The sequence below is a fragment of the Amblyomma maculatum genome, chromosome 5, assembly GCF_055883805.1.
Source record: "Amblyomma maculatum isolate TAMU_Amacu chromosome 5, ASM5588380v1, whole genome shotgun sequence".
NCBI classification, from domain to species: Eukaryota; Metazoa; Arthropoda; class Arachnida; order Ixodida; family Ixodidae; genus Amblyomma; species Amblyomma maculatum.
This window is the reverse complement of record NC_139348.1, coordinates 133,928,894-133,953,407: the sequence shown is the minus strand read 5'-3', so window position 1 is coordinate 133,953,407 and position 24,514 is coordinate 133,928,894. Positions and strand designations below refer to the sequence as shown.

At 48.1% G+C, this 24,514-nt stretch overlaps 1 protein-coding gene across 6 annotated transcripts in view; it reads right to left on the bottom strand.

Moving 5' to 3' along the window:
* The window catches only part of LOC146189617 (RNA binding protein fox-1 homolog 2-like), a 384,063-nt gene that overhangs the window by 323,005 nt on the left and 36,544 nt on the right, over positions 1-24,514 (bottom strand). Inside the window, exon 1 of one of the 6 annotated variants that reach the window (XM_084604383.1) lies at positions 1,748-2,422. The exons of 1 other annotated variant lie outside the window; for it this stretch is intronic. In XM_084604383.1, coding sequence (XP_084460509.1) covers positions 1,748-1,939 — 192 coding nt within the window. In that variant the 5' untranslated portion in view covers positions 1,940-2,422. Of the gene's footprint in view, positions 1-1,747; positions 2,423-24,514 lie in introns of those variants that run through there. 4 more of the 6 variants (XM_084604384.1, XM_084604380.1, XM_084604379.1 and 1 more) reach the window with 4 other exon arrangements.

The window sequence follows — 24,514 nt, the reverse complement described above, 5'->3', positions numbered from 1 at the left end:
TGCAATTCCTTCCTGTATAGCTGATGATATTGAATGTACCGGAATCATGGAAGAATGCTAACATGATCTTAATTCATAAGAAAGGGGACACTAAGGACTTTAAAAATAACAGACCAATTGGCTTACTATCCATTACATACAAGATACTTACCAAGATAATCGCTAATAGGATCAGGACATCACACTTCAAACAAACAGAGGATCCAGCAGGTTTTTGGAAAGGGTACTCTCCAATCGATCATATCCATACTATCAACCAGGTGGTAGAAAATTGCTCGGAATATAACCAGCTCCTATACATAGCATTCATTGCCTACGAAAAAACATTCGACTCAGTCGAAACCACAGCAGTCATTGCGAAATCGGGGTGTATGAGAGCCATATGTGCAAGTACTGAAAGACACCTATAGTGGCTGCACTGCAACCATAGTTCTCCTTAAAGAAAATGATAAAATTCCAATTAAGAAAGGTGTTAGGCAAGGAGAAGCAATCTTCCCAGTGCTATCTATAGCTTGCTTAGAGGGTGTATTCAAGAGCATAGAATGGGAGCAGTTAGGCATCAGGGTCGATGGAGAATATCGTAATAATCTGCGATTCACTGATGACATTGCCTTGTTAAGTAACTCAGGGGGCCAACTGCAACTAATGATTAATGACCTAGACAGGAGAAGCAGAAAGGTAGACCTAAAATGTAATATGCGGAGGATTAAGGTAATGTTGTACAGCCTGGGAAAAAAGCAGCAGTTAAAATAAGTAGCAAAGTGCTGGAAGCAGTAAGCAAATATGTCTACTTAGGACAGGTAGTAACTGCAGATCTGGACCACAAAAGCGAAATAACTAGGAGAACAACATTGGGATAGGTGCATTATGACTAGCAGCTTACCAGTATCACTCAAGAGGAAAGTGTTTATTAGTGGGTACTCACTTATGGGGCTGAAACATGAAGGCTAATGAAAAGGGTTCTACTTGGGTTGAGAACAATGCACACAGGGCTATGGAACCAAAAACGGTAGGTGTAACGTTGAGATAGGAAGCGCGCAGAGTAGGTCATAAAAATAACTTGAGTTACTGACATTCTAATTGAAATAGAGAAGAAATGGGCATGGCAAGGACATTTAGTGCGAAGACAGGCTAACCGATGGTCTCCGAGAGTAACCAATTGGATTTCAAGGGACGGAAAGCATAGCAGGGGCAGCAGAAAATTAGGTGTGCGGGTGAGGTTAAGACGTTTGCAGGGGTCATATGCGTGCAGCTTGCGCAGGACCGGGTTAATTGGAGGAATATGGGAGAGGCCTTCGCCCAGCAGTGGGTATATTCTGCTGATGGTGACAATGAATGTAAAAGATTGAAGTAATCATTGAGATAACTGACTGGAAAGAAAAACAAAACAACCACATGCCGCTGGTAGGATTCGAACCCATAGGCGACATAAACACCTCTCAAAACAGATGATTGGCAAGTCATCATTGCAGCTCAGTGGTAGACTGAAATTTGCAATGATGGGTTCAGAACCCACTACAGCTTTGGTTGTTTTTTCTCCCACTTTCCAATCAGTTATCTCAGTGATTACTATTTCACATTGATCAGCACCAAAAAAATGTCCCCTACGTTTTCTTTGGTCTCAGTGGCTGCTGGCTCCATTTGTATTTATCATGATGAAGCCCTCAATTTCCTTATATTCGTTTCCAGGTTCTTGTAAAGTTATGTAGTCACAAATGTTAACACTGGTCACATGTCTCACTGTTACCTGTTGCATGATGGCTGGGAATCCAAAGAGGTTCATTGCCTGTCGGTCAATTAGCCGTGGGAACATCTGTAGTGTCGGATCCAAAGCCAACTGCAGCGCAGCAGGGTTGGTACCTGGTGTTGCAGCTGCCGCTGCTGCAGCTGCAGCCATGTGTGCTCCAGTAAGCGTTCCATCGGTGGTAGTTGATGCCATGTTGTAGTCCGTATTTGCTGCCACTTCACCCTCCACAACTGACGGAAATGGTATGATGGCACCGTCAATGCCTCACACTTTCTATTAGAGCTTTATTCCCTGCGGTAAACTCCTTCAGTGCACACTGGTTCAACAACTCTTGACAGATGCAGTGCGCGATTCTCTCGGTCGCAAAAACTGTGTGCACACTTAGTCTGGAAATAAGTGCAGTGACCCTCTTCACAGCTGTTTGGGCAGGCCTAGCTCAGCTCTCCAGCCAGAAAATGTGCTCGTGAAAAATGGGTGAGCTCGGGAGAATATAAAATTTCTCATGGCCCGTTGGTCGGAGACTTCGTAGTGAGTGCAGTCGACAACTTGTACACATTAGACAGACACGGTGGTCTCAAAACCAAATGGCACCTTGCTTTTCAGTTTTCAACACTACAAGCTCCTCCTTCTCACACACTCCCTTTTGCACAGCTGCCTTGTTGGAGACAATCGCTTATCAATCTGCCGAGTCCCAGCACCAGCTGTTGTTCAATAGCTGTGACGTTCAAGTCATCCAGGACGTATGTAACAGAATACTTCTGGGCACATTTGCATTTGTTTGCAGTTTTCTTGCCGCTTTTCTGAGTTGGTTGGAACTGTACTGATTCAAAAAAGGCACACACACACTTGAAAAACCGAGTTGAGCACAAAAATGTGGAACAAGAAAAACAACAGTTGCAGTAAAGTAGACTGTGTGATCCGTCACAGTCTGTCTTCTAAAGTGTGCAATTTGTTGAACAGTTGTTTCAGCCTAGAAATGAATCATTTGCAGGGCTGCACCAAATTAGCATGGGGCTTGCCAAACATTAATAAGTTCCTGCACAATTTCGTCTATACACAGGACATTTTGTGCATTCCAAACAAAAGAGCAAAGCCTGCTTCCATTGTCATCCATCTGTGCTAAAAGTAGTGCAGGAAAATCAAAACAGTCAATAAATGTCCAAAGCACGTATTCCCTTTTTTCTCTGCTGCGAACAGCTAGCTTAGGCAGTGTTACCCATGCACAGCACTTCAGTCTTGTACCAGACGCAAATATGATGCTGTGCTGGTTTGTTCCTGTAGGATGATGTCACTGCACTGCACGAAAAGACTTCACGGCAAAAGCTGTTGCACCTTTGTCTTAGAAGTGATGTGATGCACAAGGTTGATTAACAGCTTAAACCACAAAAGTAGTATCAGTGCATGTAGCTCAGACTGATTCTCAGAAGTCTAAAAAATATGGTAATTGTGGCGCACAGATATACGAAGTGAGCTGGTTGTCTTTGCCTACTGCGATATTCACTGTCTGGAAGCAGGGCCCCACCGACATATGCTTCCAGCTCTAACACTTCACGCACCAGGACGTCTTTCTCACCAGCACAATTCACCACCACCCTTGCCTTGGTATCAACTGGCTGTGAGAATGCAACTTCAAAGCTCGATGTGCAGGCCGCAGACCCACTGTTTCCAGTTGCTGACGAGTGCAGCACAAGCAGTTCACCAAAGCCTACGTAACAGCACAGCACTGGAGAAAATGTACCTTCGATGTCGCTGCTCAGAGCTGATGTCTTTTGCAAGAGGACCGACAGCAAACAGCGTAAATCCCCTCGATTGTTCAGGGAGGGCTTCTGGTGATGAGCGCGTGGAGAACAGAACAAAGCTCCTACACCTCCTAGCCCAGCACAGACGGCCAGCGAAGCGATCCTCCAAGCAGTAGCACGCGGCTTGGGAGTCCCGAAAGAAGAACGATGACAACGACGCAGCAGCAGCGGCAACCGTCCGGGTTCCGGTCCTTTCTACCGTGCTGTCTGCCTGACGTTCATCCGAGCCTGATTAGACGTCAGAGAACCCCGTGAGCACACAAAACCGGATCCACAAGGCCTAGCGGCGGCGATGTCCCTTAATCCGAGCACGAGGACGGGCACCGAGAACTGCTCGCAGTAGCTCGCGTGGTGGCGGTAGGCTAACGTCACTACGCAATCCCCTAGGTGGGGGCCGCCGCGAGTGTTCCGAGAGGAAGGAAACGAGCCCCGAGGACAAGCAGGAAAAAAGTAGGAGAGAAAGAGAGCGAAAAAAAAAAAAAGAACCAGCAGCGTCTTGCGAGACTTCTCCTTTCCCCGCGTAACACTGGCTTGGCCGCGGCTCTGCCCCTCGCCGAAAGAAACCGTTCGGTTCGGGGCTCGCGTCATAGGCCGGCTATGTTGTGCCAGCGGGCTGCGCGTAGGAGAAATGGAGAGGAGGACCCCCCGTGCCCTCCGGGGTTTCTATATTCGGAACCCCGGAGTGAGTCGCTTCGGAGGGGTTCAGAGAAGGGGAGGAGGATCGCATGAGAGAGTCCGTAAGCATGATGGTGGATGCCCCCGCTACGGCGGCTAGAAACTTCGGCCGAGCCCAGAGGAAGGAAGCTGACGAAAGACGGGCGATGAGAAAGCGCCACATAAGGACAATTTACGCGAAGAGCCCAGCACGGGCAGTTCCCTCCGGTACGTCGCAAGCCATGCGGCGCCATTGTGCTGTGTAGAACCGCCACATTGGAGGAGGCAAGCGCGCTTCAGCCGCCAGATGACGCCAGCGCGTTACCAGCTTCACGGTGGCCAACGGTGCTGGCTCGCGTATGCCGGGCTGGGGCAGGAAAAGAGGGAGGGGTCTTTTTCTCGTCCCAGAATTGTTGGCATGCATAACTTTCCCTGACTCATGGCGGACGCATCCCGCGCCAGTATACCTAACCCCCGCAGGTCTGCTCGCTGAAGAACGCTAACTCGTTGTTTTTCCTCGGAAGATCAGCGCGTTGAAAAGGTGGCTGCTTGGGGCGTTTAAAGCACACTGCGACCTCTGCTCGCATTTTATTAAGCCCCCGGCCGGACGTGGACAAACGCAGCAGCTGCGATAGTTCGGCGTGGAAAGTGGGTTCTTATTCGAGTACCTCCTCCTCGTCCAAGACAGTCATGACCACGTGGTCACGGCTGCGCGAATGTTGCAACTCCGGTGTGCGACGTTGCAACCCTTTGCAGCTGCATCGCGAGTCTCTAGCCACAACAGTGCAGCAACGCCGGTGATAGTAAGAAGTCGCTGACTTCTAAATTGCTTCATCGCACTAACCGCACCATCTCTCCTGGCTCGATATGAGGTTCTTCGATGCGCGCGTCTTCGACGGAGCGACGGGGGAGTGCGCGCACATCGAAGCACCGCTAGGGTGTAGGCACCGCGACGCGACGTTACTGCTAGCGCCACCTGCATAGTACCCGCTCAGTGAAGCCGAAAGGCGGGAGCTCGGAAGAATGGAAGGCCACAAGCCTCGTAAGCGTGGATCGGGGGCACATTGTCACGAGGAAGGAGTAGTTATGAGAAAACTGCACTGACTCGCATTTTATAGGGAGATCTTTTCCTATGTGAAAGTCTGCCCGCTACCATATGACCAGCCTCTTAAACTAAACGATGTCTTAAACATGTATAATCATTCGGCCACCACTGAAAGTGCGATGGTGGTTGGCTGTGCAGGAAAAAAAAATACAGCGCGCGTAGTTGAGTTGATCGTATGCATTTTCAAATATTTTGGGATTCAGCGATGACATCGTGCTTAAAGGTTAATTCATCAAAGGAGCTTGACGACTGCGGCATGAAATTCTGTCCGGCTTGCTGTATTTCATCTGGGCATTTAGTTGTGCCCTAACCAAGCTGGAGCGAATACTACTACATCAGAAGTGCCGCGTGGTTCTTCTTGTCGGTGCAAATATAAAAGCCAGTCGCCCTTCCTCCGCGTGCCACTTATATGTGCATAAAATTGGCTTTCTCGAGAAAAAGAACGCGTATTCCTGTCTCTTGAGACATTAGGGCACTTCTGCTTTTCTTTTAAAAAAATTCGTTGCCGTAACTACCAAGCGTACATACGAACGTGCTTGCTCGGTCTAGGGTCTCTGACTCGGACCTAGCTGTGCCGAAACCATTCATCCTTAAATTGTGCCGCTATATCTCCACACTTAAATTTTGGACACAGTAGTGATATAGATGGGAAACGAAGAGGATTCCGTCAGAATTACTCCAGCCGGCATTGAAAATAACACATTTCGGGTGTTGGTCAGAATTCCTGTAACTTACGCATCAAACTCTCCGTCCGTGTGATGTGAGGTGGTCGAAATTTCCGGCTACGACACCCCACATAGCCTGAGTCGCTTCGGAACGTTAAACCCTATAAAACAACCAACCATCCAAAACTTCAGAAATCTCTTCATATGTATGTCCTCCTCTTTGTCTGTATTCGTCAGTTTCCACTACAGCGTAGACAGCTATAGTTCACAACGCAGCCACAAGTTTATTACTCTCTAGAAGACGGAATACTGAACGTATGTGAGCAACAAACAAATTGTAGATATATTTTTGTTCTCCAATTTTGGCGTACGTACCAGACAATAAGTCGTGCACGTATCATTGTTTTCGGGTAATTTCTCAACGTTCCCAAAGATTTCGATTAAAAAAAAAAAAAAACTTGTTCCTGTCCTCGTTCTTGTGTTTTCACCGTTGATTTCCCCGGCGACCGCGCGTAGCGCTACCACAACGTCGGGAGGTGTCAGGAGCCCAACCGCGCCGTGCGCACTATGCAGCATTCGTCGTCCTCAAGTGGAACGCTTCGGAGCGCTTCTAGGATCGCTTATTCTCGTACGTGTAGCGATGTTAAGCAGTTGAAAGAAGAGGCAGTGGGAACAGTTCAGTTCGACTGCGCCATAAAGTAAGGGAAAGGTTGGAGTTTTAAAAAGAAGAGAGAGAAAAGGTGTATGCCTGCTCTATCTGTAGTTCGAGGCTTACGCGGAGTAGCGCGAGTGCAGGGTTTTTCGACGACGAAATGAGTCATGCAAGCAGACACGTTGTGCAAACCGCGGTTCTCACCATGACACTTTATGCAGCAGCAAGTCGCTCAAGTTCGGTGAATGTTCACGCCGAAATCGCAGTTGCGACAACGTGTATGGCTCGGCGAATAGCAACAGCCGTCGTGGAAGAAGAAACGCGCTCTCTCCGGGACTTCCCGAGGAAACGGCGGCAGAATTCGCTACCTCTTTTCCCTGTTGTGCCCAGAGCCTATTCCCATTATACCCGGCGGTAGTGTGTTTCGTTTCTTGTTCTTTCTTCACTTTGATCCACGGTTCTTCTTCTCCCTGCGTCTCCAGTGGACGATTCTTCCAGTCACTCCACATTAGAACGAAGTAGGGGTGAAAGCTGGAAAAGGAGAGAGACGACGACGGGGCAGCTATGATAGTACAGCCGTCGGAATCCCAGGGAGAGAAGCAGTAGGGAAAAGGAAGCTCGAGTGAAAGCAACTCCCCGAGGCGCTTCCCTTTTCCTTACATCCGGCTGCCCGAAACAGAAGGGCCCCCAAAGGAAAACGCAAAGCCTAACCGCGTGCGGAAGGCGCTTTATAATATTTTTTTTTTCCCTGCGCATTCCTCTCTGCTTTCTCGCGACTCGCTCGCTCTTCTTTTTTTCTTGATGGAACCTAGAACCCTGGAGTACCAAGAGGAGATGGCGAGAGGAAGAAGGCTTCTGTCGATCGTAGTTGGGATATTCAAAAACCGTGCAGTGCAGAATGTGTACTGTTCATGTGAGCTAGGTGGCAGTACCGCAAATCCAACGGAACGTTCTCACGCTGCGTATAGATTGCGTACTTGTGTCCTTTGATCTTCCCGCTCGAAATGGCACCTTATGCAGTTCGCGTAACGCAATACTTGCGCTACATTGCCTCGACGTCGGACAGCGTAGACGCGGAGAACGGACATGCGCGCGGGACGAAACGCCCTAACAAGAACAATTAGGATTCAACTCCTCCGATAATGCACCATAACACTGATCACGATCACTGGCCTAATAAGACGAAATGTAGCGCCATCTAACGGAGCGTCTAACAATTCGGCAGCTACAGAAGAATACTGTTGTTTTTATATAAAACGGAGAAGCAACGTCGAGAGGCATCCTGGCAGCGCGTTTAGCGAAGCGTCCCAGAGGCTGCACGGTTTTGAGCGGAATGGGTATGGGAAGAACGCGCGCCGGAGGGGCTTCGCGAAATTGCCGACACATAGCGGACTCGACGACTGGCGCGTGGCTTCGCGCCGCGGCGGGTGGCGGCGGATAAAGGAAGAATGCCGGGAGGAGTGCTTTGCTGCCCTCTCCACGAACAATGCGGAAAGGGAGGGAGAAAAAATATGAAAGCGAGGAAAGACTGCAATCAAAGGCTCCTCGCTTCAACCGAGCTCAACAAAATGGCCGCAGTAAGTATGAGCAGGAATGATACGACCAACTTAGGCGCCGAGGAAACACACTGCACATAGACACGGTAGGCATGATGAAACACATTTATGAAAAAAAAAAACATAATCATAGACCCTATTTGTCTGGAAGGATTGGATTCGGAAAAACTACTAGGCGCACCGTGCGTCCACCAAAAGACAGAGATCGTAGAAGATCGCAATTTATAGGGTTCAACGTCGCAAAACGACACATGGACTACGCTCTCAGTGTACGAGATGTTACGATTCATTGCAACCACCTGCGGTACATCGCACAGCGCACGGGTGCCTCTAGCCTCCATCGCAAAACGCGGCCGTCGCGGGAAGCCTTTGTCTAAAGTACGGAGCCTGATGGCTTGACCCATGAACCGTGTCTGTATAGCCTTGTACGCGCGAACTCGACAGAATGTAGGTCGAGGAAACGCGCGACTAGCCCTTCTCTTCCTGTTTTTTACACTTCCCGTCTAAAAGGGTACCGACTGGGACTCTTCATGTGTCCCGACTAGGAACCCTTTAGCATAGCTTTAGTATTAGTCTAAGTAATCTCTCTAACCCTTTAACCGCCAACCCCTAGCTGTACTCGTCATGGCAGATCGTACCAAAATCGCCAATGACGAGTTACACTCGTCCGGTCCGATATTGCGGTGGTGCCATCTCGAAAGACGAGTTACGGTCGTCAATTGCATTGGTTGCAATTTTGAACACTAAAGGGAGTTAGTCAACCATAAAAAAACACACATTTTGCGCCTTTGGCGCCTAATTTGAAGGCTCAAAAGAGTCATTTCACAATGCGCATGCACTGTGGGAAAGCCACCCTCGAAAACAAATTTTTTTGCTTTTATCTTTTAGTGTTCATTTTAACCACAAACCATCGAAGTAATATATTTTCAGAACCATAATGACATGGAGAAAAGTATGGTCACTGTCGTGACGCTGGGGCTACGTCGACCCGGCCTTCACTTGGTAGCGTGCAGAGACTCGGGGTTGAAGTAGGATTGAATCTTCGAAGTTGGTGAAATATGTACAAGCAGGTTTAATGGCACTTTGAGAAAACTTATTTACAAGATTATTTACACGAAAAAGAAGGGTACATCAGCAAAATGGCAAGCGTTAAGGGTTCATAGCGAGAAGCGACTGGATGAGCCGTTTACCCAGGGCCCAGAGCGACATTTCGTGCTCTGCAGCGTCCTTAAAACCCCCCTATGTCCAGCCCCTCTCTGAAGATGTTGACCAACCAAATCCAGGGCACGCCCCTCAGGTATCGGCATCCAATCGAACACATCACTGCACTGATGGTCTGAAGCACTGACTGGTCCGGCATTCATTCGTTGGGCGTGATCACTTGTTGGCGGGAAAAGCTTGGGAACGGCGAGGAGAGGAGGTACATTTCTATTCTTCAGCAAAGAAACCACAGGCTGGTTCTGACAAGGGGTTTTACTTCTCAGAAACCCGAGTGCACGTGGCGCCGCATAGGGCTCCCAACATGGTCCCTTTTCGACAATTGCAAATCTTTCCTGCATTCCCGGGAAATCACTTAATGGCCGTATGAGTCATGCTCCTTTCTTGTCCTGCACGTCAGCGGACGTGTCACTCTGTCGTCTCCTTTGGATAGGAGGCATTCATCACTGGAGGATAGCACTTCTCGACTGGAAGGGTGAACAAAAGAAAGAAAGCACTTCCTGCTATTTCCCTCAGGGGGACGTTTCTTTGTGTTTTTCCAGACGTTCTCTTGACAGGGTCAATTTGGCATTTGCAGGTTGTCCACAAAGCAAAACATGCTTACAAAACAGGATTCCTGGAAACAGGCTCACTTAGAGCCATTGGACCATCACCACATATTCACAAAACTTATCCATGCCCACAGGCGAACAATAGAGCGCGCAATTGCGGATGCTTGGTCGTAACAGCCTCCTCCCCCGCCAGAAGAGTCTCGGAGGGCAGCAGTCCCAGCTGCTGCATGAAGAGACGACTTAATGGCCTGCACGTGAACGCTTGAAGCTCGCTGTTGCTTGTCGCGTTGTCTTGATTGTTGTAGGCCAAATTGCTCGAGCTGTCTGAAACTCAACCACATGTCGAAGCAAGCACTCGGCTCCCGTCTGAAGAGACCAGGTTAAAAGAAAACTGCCATTGTTGTTCGAGAAAAGCCCACTCTCAAGACGTTCAGGACCCACGTATTCCTAGAAAACCAAACGTGCTGCTTTACATAGCCACACATATACAAGCGCACGAAAAAAAAAAAAAAAACCTGATTATCAATTTGGATACATGGTGAGGAACATCTCGGACCGCTTAGAAAGAGCGGCTAAGCGCGTCCGCATTCCCATTTAACTTCCCCTTTTTGTATCTTATTTCAAAATTGTACTGCTGTAAAATCAAGCTCCACCTAAGAAGGCGACTGTTCTTCGATGTCGCAGTTTGCAGCCAAGCCAGGGGACAATGGTCCGTCTCTACGGTGAATTTGGCCCCTCCAAGATAGCACTGCAATTTTTGAATGGCCCATACAATGCAAGCGCATTCTTTCTCTGACGCGCAATAAGCCCTCTCTCTAGAACTCAGTTTTCTGCTCAGGTAGAGCACGGGGTGCTCATTACCGTCGTCATCTCTCTGGGAGAGAACAGCACCTAGCCCTCGATCACTGGCATCACACTGGACAGTGAATTCTCGGTCATAGTCTGGAGCTCGCAATACCGGACGACTAATCAGCACAGCCTTCAGGTTTACGAAGGAGGCTTCCTTTTGTTCGTCCCAGACTACATTTGTCGGTTCTGTCTTGCGGAGAGCGTCGGTCAGAGGGCTAGCCAAAGCTGAATAGTTAGGGATGTAGTGATTGTAGTACCCAGTCAGACCTAGGAATGCTCGAATTTCCGTCTTCGTGCTCGGCCGCGGATAGTCTGCTACCGCAGAAATCTTAATCTCGCTGGGTTTCCTGAAACCTTGACCTACATTGTGACCCAAGTAGTCCACGGTCGCCCTTGCCAGGCAACATTTCTCGGCCTTTACGGTTAGTCCAGCTTGACGCAAAAGGCTCAGTACAGCTCTTAGATGTACCATATGGTCCGCCCATGAGTCGGAAAACACCGCAATGTCGTCTAAATAAGGCACCGCGAATGTTTCACACCCCTTTAAAACCCTATCCATGAGTCGGGAAAAACAAAATGGAGCATTTTTGAGCCCGAAACTCATCATTGTTGGCTGGTAGCTGCCCGTCGGAGTGACGAAAGCCGCGTATCTGCTGGCGCGTTCAGTGAGCGGTACTTGCCAGTATCCTCGAGTAAGGTCCAGCGTAGTCACATATGCCGCTCTACTGACCTGTTCTACTCTCTCCTCAATATTCGGAATAGGATACACTTGATCCCTGGTGAGAGAATTTAGCTTTCGGTAGTCTACCACAGGCCTAGGGTCTTTACCTGGAGCTTCTACTAAGATCATAGGCGAAGCATAATCGCTTTCCGAGGGTTTTATTACTCCCAATTCCAGCATGCGATTTACTTCCCTATCCAGAATTTCTCTTTGCCTTGGAGAGAATCGGTAGCACCTTGATCGCACTGGCACGTCTGAAGTCAGCTCAATATCGTGCTCAGTCAAATCAGTCCTGCCTGGCCTGTCCACGAAGCAGGCCTCAAACTCTGTTATTATTTCGCCCAGATCGGACAGCTGGGATTTCTTTAGTTCTCCTCTCTGCTCCGTCTTTTTGAGAAGCTCCTGAGCGTTGCTTCCTTTTCCGCTGAGGCAAATCAAGTTGTCCCCCATCTTCTCGGGAAGGTTTAACGTTAGATTTACCACGGCTTCCCTCTGCACATAAGGCTTCATAGCTAAGTCCTCTTGGGTTCCACTTAAAAGTCTCGTGAGATTATTAGACACTGGCGGCAAGAGGTTATTCTCAAGAACGTCCTCATTCCGCGTCTCATCAAGCTCACTTTCAAGTTGACCTATTTGAGATGCCTCGCTCTCAAAGTTTTCTGACCTGCTATCTTCCGCATTTACCACTGTTTTAACTGCCGTTTCCTCCGCTGTGGATTTTTCTGGAATGAGCAGTGTAGCTAGTTCTGGCGCCTTTGAACGTGTTAAGGCTTGCACAACTCTGTCTCCGAAAAGGATGCCCCTCTTTCGCAGCAGCATGTCCGATTTGTTGGAGAACAAATACGGATAGCACTTAGGAAGCTTTCCTGAAACGGCAGCCTCGGTTGTTAATTCGCCGAAAGGGCCCTCGATGACCACGTTCGCGATCGGCAAGCACACACTCTGTTCCTCAACTACCTGTCGGATCCATGCACACTGTCCTGTATAGTCGGAAGGCGATACATACGCCGGATGGACAACATCCATCGTTGCGGCCGAATCGCGCAGTACCTTGCAAGGCTTCCCGTTGACTACTAGGTCATGCAGGTAGGGTTCTAAAAGCTGCATATTTTCATCGCAGTCCCTGACATACGAGAAAGCAATCTTTTCTTTCCGGCAGTTGACGGCAATGTGACCCTGCTCATTACACCTAAAGCATGTGAGCGGCTTCCTAGCCCCAAGCTTGTTCTTTGTGTTCTGCGCATTGGTCACTTCCCCACTTTTCTCACTGCCGTCCTTTCTAGGGCGTTTGCCTGAAGAAGCCTTCCTTTCTTCGTTTGCAAATCTAGCAAAGTGCCTTTTCTGACGGTTATTCACCCTCAACTTGGGATTGCGGGGCCTATCCACTGCTGGGTTGCTGAATTGCCGGCGCGAAGCGTACTCCTCAATGAGTTCGGCAGCTTCAGTTGCCGACTTAATGTCGCCTCGGTCCTGTAACCAATTTCTTTCTTTTTCTGGGAGGCAGCTATAAAACTGCTCCAAAAGAATTCGCTCGACTACAGCGTCCCTATCACTGTAGGAATCAGTGCTCTTTAGCCACTCGCCCAAGTTAACTCTTAAATTGTACAGGAATTCAGGGTAACTCTCGTCCCTGGACTTAGTAGCGTTCCGAAAACGTTGTCTGAACGCCTCGGCGCTAAGCCTATACTTTCTCAGAAGGCGAGCTTTGACCTTCTCGTAGTTGTCCGCGTCCTCCTTGCTTAGCCGCGCGACAACCTCCGCTGCCTCGCAGGGCAGAACCGTCAATAATCTCTGAGACCAAGTGTCTCGCTGGAAGGACAGTTTTTCGCAGGTTCGCTCAAAGTTAGCCAGATACAGACCGATATCCCCTGTTATCACATATGGCTGCATGTACTTTGACATCTTGAAATCTGCCTCCTTGTTGAGAAGAGGTACCGCTAGCTGGGGACAATTGCCCGACCTCTTGCTCAACTCTAGTTCTAATTTCCGGAGCTCAATTTCTTGGTCCAGCTTTCTTGCTTCTCTTTCACGCTTCTTTTCCTCTTTTTCCCACTCACGTTCGCGCTCCCTTTCCTCTTTTTCCCTCTCAAGTTCACGCTCACGCCTCTTTTCCTCTTTTTCCCGCTCTTTCTGCTGTCTGAGCTGCTCCTTTTTTTGACCGATGAGGTTCCATGCTTCACTGAGCTCCTCATCATCGGTTCCCAGATCAGTGATTGCCTTTATAATCAAGGGTTTTCGTGCCAAACCACTTGTATCAATTCCCAATTCCTCACACAATTGCAACAGTTCCGGTTTCTGCAGCTTTTGTAGGTCCATGATCGCTCCGAGTGTCGGCTACTTCCAAAACAACAGTGCAAACTACCAAACCTAAAGGCGTTTCAACACTTTTCACCAGTTCTAAAATCTAACCCTGTTCTAGAACCTGGTCCACATCAGAAGAAAAGCCAAGCACTCACCCACACATGCGATCGATGTTCCGAGCTGCTTTCATGTTGGCCGATTGTTGCTCCTGCTTGTTGCTTGAGATGCCACCTCCGATCACTAGATGTTGTGGCTTGCAGATTCTGATCCACCTCCAATCACCAGATGTTGTGGCTTGTAGATTCAGATCCCACCTCCAGTCATCAGATGTTGTGGCTTGTAGATTCAGATCCACCTCCAATCACCAGATGTTGTGGCTTGTAGATTCAGATCCCAACGCTGGTCACCAGTCGTTGTGCTTGTAGATTCAGATCCCACCGCTGATCACCAGTTGTCGTGACGCTGGGGCTACGTCGACCCGGCCTTCACTTGGTAGCGTGCAGAGACTCGGGGTTGAAGTAGGATTGAATCTTCGAAGTTGGTGAAATATGTACAAGCAGGTTTAATGGCACTTTGAGAAAACTTATTTACAAGATTATTTACACGAAAAAGAAGGGTACATCAGCAAAATGGCAAGCGTTAAGGGTTCATAGCGAGAAGCGACTGGATGAGCCGTTTACCCAGGGCCCAGAGCGACATTTCGTGCTCTGCAGCGTCCTTAAAACCCCCCTATGTCCAGCCCCTCTCTGAAGATGTTGACCAACCAAATCCAGGGCACGCCCCTCAGGTATCGGCATCCAATCGAACACATCACTGCACTGATGGTCTGAAGCACTGACTGGTCCGGCATTCATTCGTTGGGCGTGATCACTTGTTGGCGGGAAAAGCTTGGGAACGGCGAGGAGAGGAGGTACATTTCTATTCTTCAGCAAAGAAACCACAGGCTGGTTCTGACAAGGGGTTTTACTTCTCAGAAACCCGAGTGCACGTGGCGCCGCATAGGGCTCCCAACATGGTCCCTTTTCGACAATTGCAAATCTTTCCTGCATTCCCGGGAAATCACTTAATGGCCGTATGAGTCATGCTCCTTTCTTGTCCTGCACGTCAGCGGACATGTCACTCTGTCGTCTCCTTTGGATAGGAGGCATTCATCACTGGAGGATAGCACTTCTCGACTGGAAGGGTGAACAAAAGAAAGAAAGCACTTCCTGCTATTTCCCTCAGGGGGACGTTTCTTTGTGTTTTTCCAGACGTTCTCTTGACAGGGTCAATTTGGCATTTGCAGGTTGTCCACAAAGCAAAACATGCTTACAAAACAGGATTCCTGGAAACAGGCTCACTTAGAGCCATTGGACCATCACCACATATTCACAAAACTTATCCATGCCCACAGGCGAACAATAGAGCGCGCAATTGCGGATGCTTGGTCGTAACAGCCTTTAAAAAAATTGGCGATTATGAAATAAATACGTCGTATTTCGGTGCGTTCTACCCGTTACTATTGCATGCACTGTGCGAAAGCCATCCTTGTGAAGTTTTTTTTTAACTTTTAGTGCTAATTTTAACCACAAATCATCAAAGTAATATATTTTAAGAGCCATAATTACATGATGAAAACTATGGTCACTTAAAAAAATGGCGATTTTGGTACGTTTTTCGGAAAATAAATTGGCGGATTAATCTCTCCAACAGGGATTTAGCTTGCCGGAGATCGTACTGACGTAGACGTATACCGGTTTGCGGACCCCTCCCGCGGACGTGCAATGACAGGGCCAGCAAATTGAATCTTTCTTGCTTTGCATCGCCGCCAGCTTTCCACGTATCTCCAGGGGCGAGAGGAACACGCCCTCATACATCAGATGTTTCCAGGGAGCACTGTCAGAAGCAAACCCTTCGGTCTCTTACTTATAGCAATGTCTGTGCGTTGTACTAGCACAGATAAGAAGCGAAACCAAAAGTTAAAATTTTCTTCAGCTGCACCGTCGTCAGATATACAGAGGACCGTTCAGAGAAAGTACAAGGGGAGCGAGAAAAACTGCGCCCTCTGCTGGTCGTGTGCTTATAACTTCCTCTGTACGAAAATAAAATGGACGGCAGCAAACAGTGCGTGCCCTGCGGGAGAATACGTGCAGAAACAAAAGCGAACAAGAGAGGAAGCGAGTCGGAAAAGAATGGTAAGACAGTGGCAGCGAATCCCGAAAGCTGGGGGGCAGAATCGGGTTTATGGACTTCTTCGAGGAAGTAAGGAGCCAGATATCTTTTTTTTTTTTCGTGAATGACAGCAGAGCGAAGCAAGAAAATGGGGAGCAGGGCGAACTGCTAAAGGACAGCTGGAAAGAGAAAAGGGAAAACGCTAGGGAAACAAGGAAGCAGCGGCGATGGTTGATCGACCGCATTGTGGATTGTCCCAGTATGTGTGTGTGTGCCCCCGCGCGACGCTCGTGCGTTGGTATCTTGCTTCAATACAGACATACAACGTGTGTCGGGAAATCAGTGCCCGGTATAGAATAGGGATCGGGGATATTCGTCCCCTTTTTCTTGCATCCCACCTCAAGCTACCCTGTCTCTTGTTGTAACTCCCGTAGTGTCATTCTCTATTGGTGTTCATAATGTAGAAGTTCAGAAAACTTTCTAACCCTTAGTTTGCTCTGATCTCAAAAAAAAATAAAACGCGACACTAGTGAGAAGTTTCAGGGAATTCGGGGAAATCGAAACGAGCGCTGAGCGGCTCCTTCGATATTTCATGACTAGCGCAAATGGCTGGTCTCTAATGGAGAGCGGACGTCGCCCCTTCGAAAAAGCGCTGGGAAATAAATGTGGCAACGGGCACGGTTCGGCCTTGAGTTCACTGTCGAAATCCGCGCTCCGAAGGCGCTGTCACGGCGCAGCAAAGGCGAACGACTCTTGCGGCATCGCGCAAAAGTATCGCCATCTGTCATCGCAGCACTTGTCAGAACGCACTTGAAGGACTTGTAGCTGCTATATGGCCCCTTACCGGGAGCACTCTAAAGTTTGAACGTGAGATAACCCCACTATACTTTCTGCCTTTTTAATATCATTTGCCCATATTATGTCGTTTCTGTCGTCCACTCTCCGATGTATTAAGGCGAGCGTCGCACTTGCCTCATGAGTAGCATGGACAGGAAGTGTGACCAGGAGGTGGCAACAAAAATATAGCGTCATTTCGTATATAAAATTGTTATGCAACCGTTTCTCATGCAGCGTTTAGGGTGGTGCCATGTACCGTTTCGCCTCTGATTTAGTGTACATCTGCTAGTAAAGATAGAAACTAGTTTGCGAAAGATTCAACAGACATATATATACAGTCGCGAGCAAAAGTGCTACAACACGCAGCCGGTGGCGGAGCTAGGAAAAACTAGGGAGCCTACATGTTGCGCCGCGGCGCAACACTTAGGCTTCCTAGGGGAAAGGGGAAACTTCATTGCAACGCCATCTAGCAACAGCTATCTGGGATCGAGACAATTGCGGCAGTACCCCATTTTATCCCAATACATGTGTCGCAGACCATGACGTTTAGCTGCAGATTTCCCTAGTGTTCATGTATATACTGTCTATACAGGAACACTAGATTTCCCTAGAGTTACTATATAGGCTTTGCCAGAGTTGCGCGAAGGTGCCGCATAAGCAACCATGTTGTGCAGCGAAGCCATACGTCGTCTTTGCAGGAGTCGAACAGCGAGACTGGAAGGGCAATCGAGAAGTGATTACTTTGGCTGTCCTAATTGAAATAAGTCACTATCGCTATACAGCTCGCACAAAGCGCGGCACGCCGTCCCCACTGCGGATGATGCAATGCAGCTGGAGTGCCTGTCTTGTTGGCTTCACTGTGGTACACGGTTGCTTGGCGGCGAAAGAAAAGAAACGCTGAACTCTGGCAAGGCCAATATAGTAACTAGATTTGCCGAGCGCCGCCGCCCGCTGCGCGCTGCATACCACTTTTGCTCCCGACTGTACCCCCAATTGTATGTCGTTAATTGTAAGTGTATGTGTGCATCAAGAAGAGAGACAGATGCTGCGTATTTCGTTTCCCCAAAAACCAAACCAACTATATATGTTTAACACTTCGCCAAACCATGCAAAACAAAGTCAAACACTGTTTTCGCATGTTTTAATCGCGGTTTAAGTAGCCCCTGCTAATATCGCTTTCGTATACTCACTCCTACAACAACCACGAACACGGACGCTTGTGGTTTTAGTTTTTTTTTTTTTTTCCTGCAAATTCTTAGCAAGAGGTAAAGCAGCTTTGTTGACGTCAGTTCACGCACACTGCTAAAAAACCAGCAAAATTTTGACAGAGGTGGTCGGTATTCCGAGTTTGCGTCGTTCTCGAAAGTGTCGCTATCTCCCTGAGCTCGAGTCATATGATTGCTGGAAACGCCGGAACCGGAAATGGCTACCACTTCTGGTTCCGGCCTTTCCACCAATCAGATCGATAACGACGCAAACTCGGAATAAAGGAAGTAAGCCGTATATTATATTTGCAAACCGGGGCCCTTTCTTTTTTAATGTTCACAAGTATCCGCAAACAAATATTGCTGAATTATTTGCTACAAGTCCTGGAATCACGCTCACTAAATGTACAGAGCGTTCCTCGTCCTGAACCAAGAAATGAAATGCGGAAAAACACATCTGAGGAAAACCAGCAACGCTTTGTTTGCCGCCATGTGGCACTTCTGTAACGTACTGAGTATGTTTTTATATATATATATATATATATATATATATATATATATATATATATATATATATATATATATATATATATATATATATATATATATATATATATATATATATATATTCCGCTTAATTAGCCTGTTAATATTGTGTACATTTTTAATGTGCAATTTAAACCCCAGTGCTTTTCGTCAAGTTCTAGCAAAAGGTGGCAGAGAAACAACTGATATAATTATTTCCACCAACCTACACATTGTGCGGTCCTTTTTTTTTTTTTTTTTCAGCGTTTAAAGAAAGCTTGCAAAATATGAAAGCACCGCATCAGTAACCACTAAAAGATCTATTTATGAACATATTGATAAGTACAATGCGTTCAAAGATTTTGTTTCTGAGGTATTGCTCTGCACTCATCACTACAAGTAATTAGATGTGCGGCAGAAGTGCGTTTTTGAAAATCAATAGCGAAGAAAAACACTATATTGTAGAGAGAGGACCCATCGATATATTGGCCGTTATGATGCAGCTATAAAGTGTGTGAATAAATTACGCTCAAGTCCTATAATTTTTCCGAAAATTTCTTTTATGGCCATGTTGACAGCGGCCTCGGCCGCTCACTTCGACACAGCACCGGCATTTCGTTCATTCAAAACGCATTTTTCAGTGCTACGATCCCCAGCCGTTATCGCAAGAGCGCAATAACATGGTTTTATATACATTTTTTCGCAGCCCTACCAGAAAACGAAAAAAAGAAAAGACCACGTAGAAGATACGTTGTTAAAAACATTTGGATCCGCTCTTTCGTCTCTTCCTTCCTGTTTCACTTTTCTCATTTTCGTGTCACTTTTCTCATTTTCATATCACTTTTCTCATTTCGCGCTTTTTTTTTTCGCTAGCAAAAAACTAAACTAGACAGGCTTAAAAGTTAAGTTACGGTGGGCAAGTGCACAGGTGTTTTGCCTGACTCGCGGCCACCATGGTAAGGTAGGAATGGTTTAGGCTCACGAAAACGTTATATGTTCACTGCTTTTGAAGGTCCGATTGTTCTAACATTTTTATATCAATTCCCAGCGATATCATTGTCCTGATTTTTGTTTGTTGGTCATTATTTGTTTTTAGAAGGCAAAGCTGCAGTAACGGTCTCGGCTGTCGGTGGACACCTCAATCACGCCGTGGTACTAGAATTAAACCATGTAACTTGCCACGTCACTCGCCACGGTGGCTCCGCCGCCGGCACGCACGCTTCCGCCGCAGCTGGAGCCACCGCGCATGCGCTCTCCCGCTCTCAGACCGCGACCGCTCGCCAAGTGGCCTAGGCAGCGCGCGATCGTCATGGATCCGAGTTAAGCTGGGCCATCTCTGAACTTTACGCAAACGACCTTGCAAGGTCGTCGGCAATTAAGCCACATGCTTTCGATTTGTATAACCAAGCTTAGAAAGCTGGCTTTTTTTTTTTTTTTTGCATTTCGCCTCCACTAAATGGTTCGCCGCTGCCAGGATTGGCAATGTGAAACCGGATTGCGCGGCCCGTCGCCCTTCTTGAACCATTTTCAGCGTTTCAAACAAATATTTCGGAAAGTGTTGTAACTAAACGCGCGACGTCGCACTCGCGGCCATCCAAATCCATACACTTTTCCCTACCAAGAGCACATTAAGTTTATCGTGGCATTTGTGTCTCCGCGCCGTGCGTTTCGGCGATCATTCGTTCTGCTCGCGTTTGTAAATAAATGGCTCCGCGCGGCGCCATTTTTGCTTCATTTTCCAAAAGCAGCGAAGCGCGTATACACAAACCAGCGCTCCGTGTACCGTCCGCTCACGCGAATAAAGCTCACACGTCTGCCGGGGAAAGCAAGCAAGCAAGAAGCAGTGACAAGAAAGAGAAAAAAAGGCGCACACGGGGAAGACAATGCAAACGCGACGACGTTTCCTGGGCGCGCTTCAGACGACCTGTCGCACGAGATTTGCTCACGCTCGTTGACTCGCCTTCTTAGTCGTCTGCACGCGTCCGCACACAACGCACATTGCGCTCCCTTTTTTCCCATTACACGTTCTCGACGGTGCGGGTGAAAGGGACCAGCATGCGTCCAGAAATGGCCCGGATCTTCCACGTTTTTTTGTTTGTTTCCTTTTATTGGTCATCCCTGGCCAGCGTCTGCTTTCCGCTCAGCCGGGCGTGCCGGTTCCCCTGCCAGGATGGCTTATACGTGAAACTCTGCAGACAAGCCTTCTCTTCGCAGACACACGCACGGAGACGCCTTCGGCGTGAACGAACGAAATTCAAGTCGCTGTCACTTTTCTTTCTTGCGTTCAGCTCCAGCGCCACGTCGTCTGCACGGACCCGCGTCCCATCCGCGCCTTACCATTGTTGACGATGAGCAAGAAAAGGGGGGGGGGGGGGGGGGGGCATTACGAACGCGCTCACCAATACGCACATAAGATCCGGCGCTTTAGCGGCTTCTTGCCATTGCAGCCCTGCCGCCCACCTCTAGCAGAGTTAGTTTTCTTTAGTGGTCTTCGTGCTTTTGTTTTGTACAAGTGTCGTCTGCTGGCATCCTCCCTTCCTATTGGCCTTTATCGTCTGCTAGCCGTTTTCTGCGTCTGCTCGCTTTTTTGCAGCTTTCTTTCCTGCTCGTTTATTTGATCTTGCCTGCATTCATCTTTTTGTGGAACGCGGCTTGTTTCGTTGGACCTCGCACACATTTTACGGCTGGTCGAACGCACCGCAGAAGCCGCTTCCGCACGGCGCGGTTCTTGTTGTGCCCCGCCGCCTCGCAGAGCTCCGTTTCTGTGCGCGCTGCCTGGAGAACCCTGCCTCCCTATTTGCGCTCTTGTTCCGCCGTGCTTGCTGACACAAAATAATAAAATAAGCGGCGGCTCTGCGGCGTGTTCGTTTTCTTCGTATCCACGAGAAAGGCGATCGCTGTGCTGTGCATGCTCCTGTTTCGCTGTGCGCGCCTTCTTCACTTCTGAACTACGTGACCTGTTTTGTTTTTTTCTCTCTCTCATTTCTCCACATTTCCTTTCTTTTTTTTATTTTGCTTGCAAACGTTTTACGACTTGCGAGCCGTGCACCTTCTAGAAACCGAGAAGAATACGAAAGTTTGTTGTCCCCAACCACCGAAGGGCATCGCAAGTTGCCACTTGGTGTGCCTTAGAAAGGCTATAGTTATTTGGCCCGTAATCTTTTGAATAGCTTTTTCAAATAGGAAAGATCTGTAGGTCAACTTATCGATTTCTCTTATTATCGCTTTCTGTGTTCGGCTCATTTCGGGAAGAAAAGAGACATCCTCAGATGGACCCTCGTTCTCCTCTTGTCGGTAATTAGCAGTAGCATTTTCCTTCCGCTTTTCCTCGCGTGGCGTCATCAGGAAGCGCTGTCCCGCCTTCGTGAAGAAATGCAACTTTGGATTAACTCGCGCTCGCTATATCGCTGTCCTGGGTAACCAAACAGGCCTGGCGGTAACTACAGTTGATTACTATACTATACAGTTGATTACTAGTATTCATACGACGTCAAGCTCTCTCGTCAAATCTCGGGGCCTAAACAGTAATGCCTGCGGAAACACATTACCGGGAAACAGGCGCTGATCGATGGTACAGAGGCGAAACTGCTTTTCATTTGAAGCTGATAACTTTTTGTTATAAGCGGAAATTCGTTTTAATGACTCGCCCTGGATACATGTTCTCGTTGCGTGCCAACGGGATAGGGATTTATTGTGCATGGACGCATGAATCTTATCGTGGAAACAGCGATTGTCTGAGATTCCCCTGCTTCGTCTTGTCTCTTTCACTAGCTCACTGATTTATTTATTTATTTATAAGAGTAAATGAACGTAATTTGTTTTCGCATATCGTTCGAAATCGCGATAACAGTCAATACATCCGTAGATATTCCGTCAGCAGGCGTCTATTTTTTTTTATTAATTTTCGGACAACTGTTCTCAAAAGATCTGTCCACTGACTTTTGTTTGTTTTTTAATGGCAGTTTAACTTCTTGCCTCTAGTGTAGGAAAAAAAATCATTCCCATCGACCATACCCATCAACATGTGCATAACAGTATCTTACGATGTCCCACTGTCGCCTCACAAAAGATTATTCTGAAGCTATAAAAGCGATGAAAACGGCGCTGCGGCAGAGGCAGACCAATGGTGTTTTCTTTTGTTGTTGTTTTTTTTTATCCATCTCCATTACCCTCTATAGTAGCTACGCTATGGCCCCTGGTTACGCTATATACTCGGCTGTGCAGCCCCAAGACGCAGCGTCCAATCTCAGCCGGGGCACCACATATCGGTGTAGGCGAAATGCAGAAAAGCCGTGAGTGGTGCGATGCCAGCGCCCGTTGCGAGAGCCCTCCGCTGTGGTGACTCGTCACCCACGGGAAGCTTCGGGACTTTAAGCTGCAAATAATTACACCGTATCAAGCGTTTAATTCTTCGTTCCGCTAGGAAAGGGGGGGGGGGGGGGGGGGGTCAGGTGCGTGCACGAATACGCACGACGTGCAGCGCGCCCCGATCAGCGTCCCAGGGCAAAAGTGGCTTGCATCGCTGCCCTAGCCGCCTTCGGTCACCAACCTTTTTTCTCCCGACGCCCTCCCCGCATATCTTCGGCAGGAGAAGACGGCGCAGGAAAAGAAAACAAAAAAAAAATGCGAGGGACAGTGAAGCAGAAAATAGAAGCAAAGCGACAGCGGCGTGCTGGTCTAAAATAGGCCTCGGGTCGCGCCGAACCACGGGACGGGCTGCAGTTGCCTTTTTGGGCACCCGCCGACAACGCGCCGCTCGCTTGGAACCATTAGTAACGCCGCTGTGGCATCCGGCCGAAGGAAAAGTGTCCACAGTGCACACACGCGCGCGCCAAGAGAGAGAGTCGGCGGGCCGTCGCGCAGCCCGCCAGGCATGTGAACGGGAGCTCTTTCATCCTAGTAAATTTGCAAAATGTTTGGCACGCTCTTTGGTCCAAAGCTCTGATACGGCTGTGAAAATCAAATGTCGAGGTCTGCACCAGTTCGCAGGGCGTTGCCGATGGCTTAAATACTAAGTGGCACTTCCAGGCTAGCATCATTTGAGCTGGGTAGAGCATTCAGGCAAAAAGGGGCTTAATGCCACCGATTTTGAAAAAGCAGATACGACGTAATCAGGCAGTGACTCATGTAATCTCACTTGGATTACGGTCCTTAGAAAGGTGTCACTTTGCTCACGCAGAAAAGAAAATCTAGTCACAATTTGCTTGAGAAATAGATGCGTCAACCCAAGGCCCCCATTCTGAACTGCGTGAAACAGATTGCCCCGGTTCGTGCGTTCCCATGTGGATGCCCATATAAACGTTGCAAATACACGGTGAAGTTTCTGTACAGACGCTCTTGTCATCGATAGAGCTTGAAGAACATAAAATATCTTGGCAACCAAAAATACGTTACACACCACACAGCAGCTCTAGAAAACAGAAAAGTTGTGTCCTCCCCACTTGTTCGTTTGATTTTTAACTCGCTGCGTTTCTTCCTCCCAGTATTCTTTCGTGTTCTTGTGCTGATCAAGTGGTACACCCGCGTATTTGCCCGGTGTTATCGTCCATCTGATGTTACAAAAGTATTCCGGTGTGTGTTCCCAGTCTCCATACCAGAAACCTAAACACTTAGTCCAGTTAATTGCACTGCCAGTAGCCTTACAGTACTCCACAGCTTCTTTGGTAACTTCCTTTACGCTGTCTTGGTCCGCACAAAACACTGCAATGTCGTCAGCGTAGGCTAGGACCTTAACTGCAACATTGAAAAATGTGTACCCTGTAATAGCTTGGCTGGAGAGAAGCCTTAAACAGAAAGGTTCCAAGTATAAGGCAAAGAGAAGGGGTGACAATGGACACCCTTGTCGAACAGAATATAGCACCGGTATGCATTCACTCAATCTACTATTTATTCGGTATCCGATATCTGCCATGCGCCGACTCTGAAGGAGTGCCGAATGACATGCTGATGCTATTATGTATACAGTAGGAATAGCGTAT